The sequence below is a fragment of the Salvia splendens genome, unplaced genomic scaffold (genome assembly GCF_004379255.2).
Source record: "Salvia splendens isolate huo1 unplaced genomic scaffold, SspV2 ctg577, whole genome shotgun sequence".
Taxonomy (NCBI): domain Eukaryota; kingdom Viridiplantae; phylum Streptophyta; class Magnoliopsida; order Lamiales; family Lamiaceae; genus Salvia; species Salvia splendens.
The window spans coordinates 29,585-37,411 of record NW_024599237.1 but is presented as its reverse complement, the minus strand read 5'-3'; the positions used below and the strand labels follow the sequence as shown (position 1 = coordinate 37,411).

Sequence of the window (7,827 nt, the reverse complement as noted above, 5' to 3'; positions counted from 1 at the left end):
TATATTAAATACTTATATATAAGTGAATGGGTCCAAAACTCCTAGTATAAAGTCTACATCAGAAAAAATATAACTTGGTGACCACAAAAAAATGCACATTCTAGATTCAGCTGTCTGTCACACCTCACTTTACTATACTAAAAATTAAATGAAAAACTCATCCAATGAAGAGAGGATGAGATGCATAGATATTAGTTAGCTTTCACCCAATATAAATACCCACTTCCATACTCCACAAAAACCAATATCTTTTTCAAATATTTTGCATTTTTCAACTACCAAAACTAAATTATCAAATCATTTTATTTTATTTCCTTTTTTTGGCGATGGGGCATAGTCTGCTGGAGGCGTTGAACGTGCGAGTGGTGGGCTCCGGCGAGAAGATCCTCGTCCTCGCCCACGGCTTCGGCACCGATCAGTCGGCGTGGCAGCGCATTCTCCCCTTCTTCCGCCACGATCACCGGATTGTCCTCTTCGATCTCGTCTGCGCCGGCACCGTCAACCCCGATTACTTCGACTTCCGCCGCTACACCTCCCTCGACGCCTACGTCGACGATCTCCTCTGCATCCTCGACGCCCTCCGCATCGACCGCTGCACCTACGTCGGCCACTCCGTCTCCGCCACCATCGGAATCCTCGCCTCCATCAAACGCCCCCAGCTCTTCAACAAGCTCGTCCTCGTCGGCTTCTCCCCTAGGTCATATCTCTCATATTCACAAAACCTAATTTCATAATTTTTCCCCAAATTTTGGAAATTCAACTTCTGCAGACGACCTAATTTCAAAATAATTCCCGATACCTAGATGGTAACTGGTTCAATTTCTGCAGATTACTAAATGACCTAATTAAAAAAAAAACAATTCCGCAAAAATCGGAGTCTAGACTGTAACTGGTTGAAAATTTCTGCAGATTCCTAAACGATCACAATTACCACGGGGGATTCGAGCAGGGGGAGATCGAGGAGGTGTTCTCGGCGATGAAGGCGAACTACGAGGCGTGGGTGAACGGATTCGCGCCGCTGGCGGTGGGGGCGGACGTGCCGGAGGCGGTGAGGGAGTTCAGCCGGACGCTGTTCAACATGAGGCCGGACATAACTCTGTTCGTGTCTCAAACCGTGTTCAACAGCGACCTCCGCGGCGTGCTAGGGCTGGTGAGGGTGCCGTGCTCCATAATCCAGACGGCGAAGGACGTGTCGGTGCCGGCGTCGGTAGCGGCGTACGTGAAGAATCACCTCGGAGATCGGAGCACGGTGCACATGCTGAACATCGAGGGCCACCTGCCCCACCTATCCGCTCCCAATCTGCTAGCGCAGGAGCTCCGGCGAGCGCTGCCTAGATAATACGGGTGATAATCCGGAGGATTAAATGAGGGACAGTTGGCGAATAATTGTGGACTCTAAATTAAGGCAATGTTTTCTTTTGGATAAGGATTTACAATACCCATGTGATTGTCACGTGATTGGAAGTGGTGCCTCTTTTCTCCTTTTTCTTTCGCTTCTTAATCTTTTTTTTTTACTCTTTTTTTGTGTGTGTGTTTGTGAGTTTATCATTATTTCCATGAGAAAGGAACCGTTCATTATTTCCATGAGAAAGGAACCGTCGCCGCAAGGTATCTATCTGGTTTACCTTTTTGTTGCGATTTAAGTAAGTTATCCCCAGTTTGTGGGTGCCCCACAACTTGATTCCTGTGTTTTTCTGTCTTTTTGTTTTTTGTGATAAGATTTTATAGAATGCTTTGCTTTTCATTGCATAAATAAATGTTTTAAGGATAACTTGTCATGCGTTGTAGAAGAGGTTGTGTAGAGTGTGGACTGTAAGGCCATCCATAATAGGAATAGCCCAGCAATAGCCCAGTCATTGCCACATCATCAGCACTAACAATCCTCCTGCCACATCATCAAAACAAGCAAATAGCTCAGCCCAGTCATAGCCTAGCCACATACTATCCACATCACTATCAACAAATATGTACAAAATGAAATAATTAACAATCACACAATATACGGAATTAAATTTACGACACAAAAACGAGAAAATTCACTAATATTAATAAAATTTAAAAAGTACATTAATTTTAAAAAATTACATAATTAAAAAAAAACTAACGTCGTGCAGTCCTCCGCACCCATAACTCTTCAATTAAATCCTTTTGGAGTCGAATATGAGCCTCCGTTTGGCACATGTCGGCATGTGCTTGGAGGCGGTCGTCTTCATCGTGGGGTACCCCACTCCGTACGTTAGGGGCGGCAACACCATGGCTTGGACCAGCTTCATTATCGTCGTTGGCCCAATCAGTCAGTTGTCCACCTTCATCTTCGACAATCATGTTGTGCATGATTATACAGGCGTACATTATATCAGCAATGTAGTCGACGTGCCACAAACGCGTTGGCCCCTTAACTGCCGCCCATCGAGCCTGGAGCACACCAAATGCGCGTTCCACGTCCTTGCGCGCCGACTCCTGCCGTGCCGCAAAGTAGGCCTTCTTCTCATCTCCTGGGCATCGGATCGTCTTCACAAAGACGGGCCACCTAGGGTATATCCCATCCGCCAAGTAGTAGCCCATATCATGTCGGTTGTCGTTGGCGACAAAAATGATGGCCGGACCGACACCCTGACACTGCTCGTTGAAAAGTGGCGACGAGTTGAGGACGTTGAGGTCGTTGTTCAAACCAGCTATCCCAAAATACGCATGCCAAATCCACAGCCGGTAATCAGCTACGGCCTCGAGGATCATCGTGGGATTCTTTCCCTTGTAGCCGGTAGTGTACATCCCCTTTCAGGCGGCGGGGCAGTTCTTCCACTCCCAATGCATACAATCTATGCTGCCTAACATCCGTGGGAACCCATGTTGTTCCCCGTGCATCCGCAGCAGATCCCGGCAGTCATCGGGGGTAGGGCTTCGAAGGTACTGATCATTGAATATTTCAATCACGCCCTGACAAAAATACTTCATACACTCCAGGGCAGTCGTCTCACCGATGTGGAGGTACTCGTCCCACATGTCTACAGCGCCTCCGTAGGCCAACTGCCGAATTGCCGCAGTGCACTTTTGAATAGGAGTGTGGCCGGGTCTGCCAGCCGCATCGTGCCTAAAGCGGAAATACAGATATCGTTGCTCCAATCCGTTAACAATACGCATAAACAGGGACCTGCGCATCCTAAAACGGCGCCTAAAAAGGTTGGCGTTGAACCGCGGCTCCTGTGCGAAGTAGTCTTCGTATAGGCGCTGATGTGCAGCTACGTGATCACGATCAATCACCGCTCGGTGGTGTACCACTGGTCGAGGTCGAGGTACCGCCGGCTGCAAGGCCCTCTGCATCCATTGATCAATCTCACAGTTCGTATAGGCATCTAGCGCTTCGTTCATTATACGCTCGTACTCCTCAGCATCCCCACCACTACCACCGGCGTTACTCATTTCTAGGTGTTGATCTTGTACAGAAATTAAGATAGAGAGAGTACTCGTTAATACAAGTGGTGCGAATGAAAATGACGGGCAAGTTGCGTATATATAGTCGCGAATGAAAATGACGGGCAAGCCGCAGTGCACTTTTGAATAGGAGTGTGGCCGGGTCTGCCAGCCGCATCGTGCCTAAAGCGGAAATACAGATATCGTTGCTCCAATCCGTTAACAATACGCATAAACAGGGACCTGCGCATCCTAAAACGGGGCCTGAAAAGGTTGGCGTTGAACCGCGGCTCCTGTGCGAAGTAGTCTTCGTATAGGCGCTGATGTGCAGCTACGTGATCACGATCAATCACCGCTCGGCGGTGTACCACTGGTCGAGGTCGAGGTACCGCCGGCTGCAAGGCCCTCTGCATCCATTGATCAATCTCACGGTTCGTATAGGCATCTAGCGCTTCGTTCATTATACGCTCGTACTCCTCAGCATCCCCACCACTCCCACCACTACCACCGGCGTTACTCATTTCTAGGTGTTGATCTTGTACAGAAATTAAGATAGAGAGAGTACTCGTTAATACAAGTGGTGCGAATGAAAATGACGGGCAAGTCGCGTATATATAGTGTTTCGGAAAAAAAATTTAAAAATTCGCCCTAGGCGATCCGGACGCTGCAATAGCGCCTAGCGCCACGAAACCGCCGAGCGCTAGGCGGTTTTTTTTCGCGAAATCCGCTAGGCGGCTGCAATAGATCGCCTAGCGCACCGCCTAGCGCCGGCGCTCGGCTAAGCGCTATTGTGGATGCTCTAAAGATTAAGATACACTATAGAATGTTCAAGTTGAAGAGGTTGTGTGCTGCATGCTTAATTTTAGTAATTAATATAGAATATGTAAATTATAGAATTCAGAGCATTATTAATTATATATTTAAGTAGTTATCAACATTAGATTTGGAATTCATAATATATTATAATTCAAAGTTCACGTTCTCAATTTTTTTTACATGAAAATGATTACACCACGAATAAAAATTGGAATGTAAATTCAACCAATATCAACTACTCCTTTCATCCCATGTTATTTAAAGCGTTTTTTTTGCACCAGATTTAAGAAGGTTGTGTTTAATAAGTTAAATAAAGTAAAATAAAGTAGAAAAGAGAATAAAGTAAGAGAGATGAGAGAGGGTAAAGTAAAAGAAAGAATAAAGTAAGTGTAATTAGATGTTTTGTTTTTAGCCAAAAAGAGAAATGACTCAAGTAACTTAGGACAACCCAAAATGGAATACGACTCAAGTAACTTGATACGGAGGGAGTACTATATAACCTGAAGCCCTGAGCAAGTGTGTAATCTGCTAGATTCACGGATTGCTTTAAAAACCTCGTAAAGGATCTAAAAACCTCTTTCAAGTTGACGACACTCTCCCACCACTACAACAAATATATATTTATCTTTCCGTATACCTGTCACTGCGAGTACTAACGTCTGATCATCCATCTCGAACTCTATCTCTTTCCATTCCTTCCTTTAGGCCCAACTCAACACCTCTCTCAAGCTAAGGAGCACGGTCATAGTTGGACAACCAATCTCCCCACCTGATCACACATCACCACCACCACCGTGCCTTCAAAATCTCGAACAACCGCACATCCAACATTCCTCTGACCCTCAAACACAACATCATCTATATTGTATTTTATTACACCATTATGCAGCTTCACCCATTTTTCCTCCGAGTGAAGCCCCTCGGCCCGAGCCTTATTGTCATTTTGAACCTGGGCTTCTCTCTAATCCTCCAGACCACTATAGGTTGCACTAATGTTTCCTGCAATTGACTGATTCTCATTCCACTAATGCGCGAAACCTGAAATCTAATTTGACAACCCTATCCTTAGGTGCGACCCTATATTTAAATACATACTCCCTCCGTCTGCCATTAGGAATCCTGGTTCACCATTTTAGTCCTCTGTCATTAGTAGTCCCGGCCATTAGGAATCCTGGTTCACCATTTTAGTCCTCTGTCATTAGTAGTCTCGGTTCATTTTTACTGTAAATGGTAGTAAACTTCATTTTCTACTAACTCATTCCACTCACATTCTATTATAAAACTAATAAAATAAAAATGCACTCCCCCATCTTTTTCCACCTACTTTTTTTTTACATTTCTTGAAATGCGTATCAAATTTAAATGAAACTCTTAATAACAGGCGGAAGAAATATTTCTTTTTTCTTTAAATCTCGGTCATCCTATACATCCAACAACCAATAAACAATCTTAATAGTTAAACACTTAGCAATTTAACACATCCCTATATATTCTTTTAGATTCCTGCACAATTTTCAATTTGAATGAGTCAATGTAGTTTGGTTGGATTGATGTAGATTCAGGTTCTAATCCGGAAACGAGAGAAACAATTATTTTTTCATTGTAATTGATTTTCAGAGTGACGCATATCCTTTATAATACATTGAATATAAGTATCTCACATTATAAAAAAATTAATATAATTTAAATGTAATATCTTTAGGATGAACCAGAGTTAATCCAGTATGTAACCATGGCTAGTGAGACTGCGTTAATGTTGAGCCCAGCCCAACTGGTGATAGAAACCAAATGTTTGTTGGTTTGGGCCCAATAATCGAGCTTTGGTGGAACTTGATTGAAGCATTATAATCTATTTCCACGAATTTGTACACACGAAATTCAGCAATATTGAGTCCACACATGAGCGTAAACAAATACTAGCATGAGCGAACTTGTCTTTAATCTGATAAATTTTGTGGGACCACAGGATTCAAGATGTTAATTTTTAAAAACCGCGGTCTGTCTAAAAACACGACAAACAAACAAAAACAAATTTCAATATTGTGAAGATGAAATCAAAGGAATGTGGAGAGTAAGGGGTAACTAATTTCTTTAGCAAAAATTAAAGGTGAAAGGCATCATAGAAGTGCCATCATTAATTACTACTATTTCACAAGTTTTCAGTTTGACTACTAAGACCATCAGCAGTGGGGCGCCCTAAGGCGCGTCCTATGGCGCGCCACATCAGCATTTTTATCCTCCTCATTCTCCACCTGCAGTGGGGAGCCCTAAGGCGCGCCCTATGACGCGCCACATCATCATTTTGTTGTTTTGTTTAATAAATTTAACTGTTTTCAAATAACATGTAACGAGTAAAAAAAATGACTAAATAACAAGCGGCGAAGTTTTAATAATAAAAAAAATTACACCATTCAACTAAAAAAAGAAAAAAACTAAGTCGGGCCAATTCCCAACTTCCTACGCAACTCATCGAGTAATGCACGGAGATACTCGACTTGTTCGGGGTCGGTGCACTTCTTGAGGGCCTTGTGCGTCTGCAACATCGTCCTTGCCATCGACGCTGTAGCTAACGACGCAAACGCGGTGGCCGTCTGCGTCGGGAGCTCATCCGGGTCCGGAACAGGGGTTGCAGCGGTCGACGATGACGTCGCGGTCGCCTTCCCCTTGGCCTTCGCAGCCTTGATGCCGGGAGGACGCCGGGAGGACACCGGTGTGCCGGAACTCCCTTCATCCACGTACGTCCGGTTGAGGTCAACCGAGTTAGTGCCGCTGCTCGTGTAGTCACCAGCTTCGGTGACCTTCGTCCTCTTCGGCGCACCAGTGTGCAGAATTCCACCTTGGAACTTCTGCTTTTCCCTCAAGAGCGCCCAGATGGCCTCGTGCTTGAACTCGCCGAACATCGACCGGTACGACAACATCGCTTTAGAGCGCACGTCGTGCACGCTCTCGCCGCTCCCCTGTGACCGCGCGCACTTCTCGAACTCCGCCGAGTACAAGTTCACTTGCTTCTTGATTTGATCCCAGTGCTTGCGGAGTTGCTCACTCTTGCGCTTGTACGCGGTCGGCGGCTTGACCGAATTGTAGAGGTCCACGATGCGCTCCCAGTACGCGGTCTGTCTCTGGTTGTTGGCGAATATCGGATCTTCCGATATATCTACCCAACACCGGGCCAAAGTGAGAGTTTCGTCATCGGTGTAGTTCGTACGGCCGGGGGCGTACTCATCGCAGTCACCGGGAGGCGGCAACTTCTGCGCCCGCTGCCGGTTCCGCTTCGCCTTCCCCTTGGCAGCACCGGTCGCTGCGGGGGCGGGATCGGCCGATGCGGTTGGGCGGTGCGGCGACGGCTCTATATCAGACAACCCATACGATTCCGTACTGTAATCGGGATCGTAATGGGTGTTGTCGCCGAACGAACGATAATCGTCGGGTTCTGTACCCGGCCAATGCGCCTCTCCGCTAAACGTAGGGCTATTGGGGCTTGAATCTATTTCGTAGTAATTATGTAAATGTAAGTTTCGAAGATGAAATCGTGTGAAATGAAATGTTACAAATGAACGCTATTTATAAAAAAACGAAACCGCGTGCCATCGTCCGCGGCCT

The 7,827-nt window shown here is 45.6% G+C and overlaps 1 protein-coding gene across 1 annotated transcript; it reads left to right on the top strand.

The window, feature by feature from the left end:
* Positions 1-190: 190 nt before the first annotated feature.
* LOC121790672 (probable strigolactone esterase DAD2) lies at positions 191-1,591 on the top strand. The gene is made up of 2 exons (XM_042188824.1): positions 191-697; positions 910-1,591. Exons 1-2 carry the CDS (start codon positions 327-329, stop codon positions 1,337-1,339), a joined length of 801 nt encoding a protein of 266 aa, XP_042044758.1. The 5' UTR covers positions 191-326; the 3' UTR covers positions 1,340-1,591.
* The last annotated feature ends 6,236 nt before the right edge of the window (positions 1,592-7,827 follow it).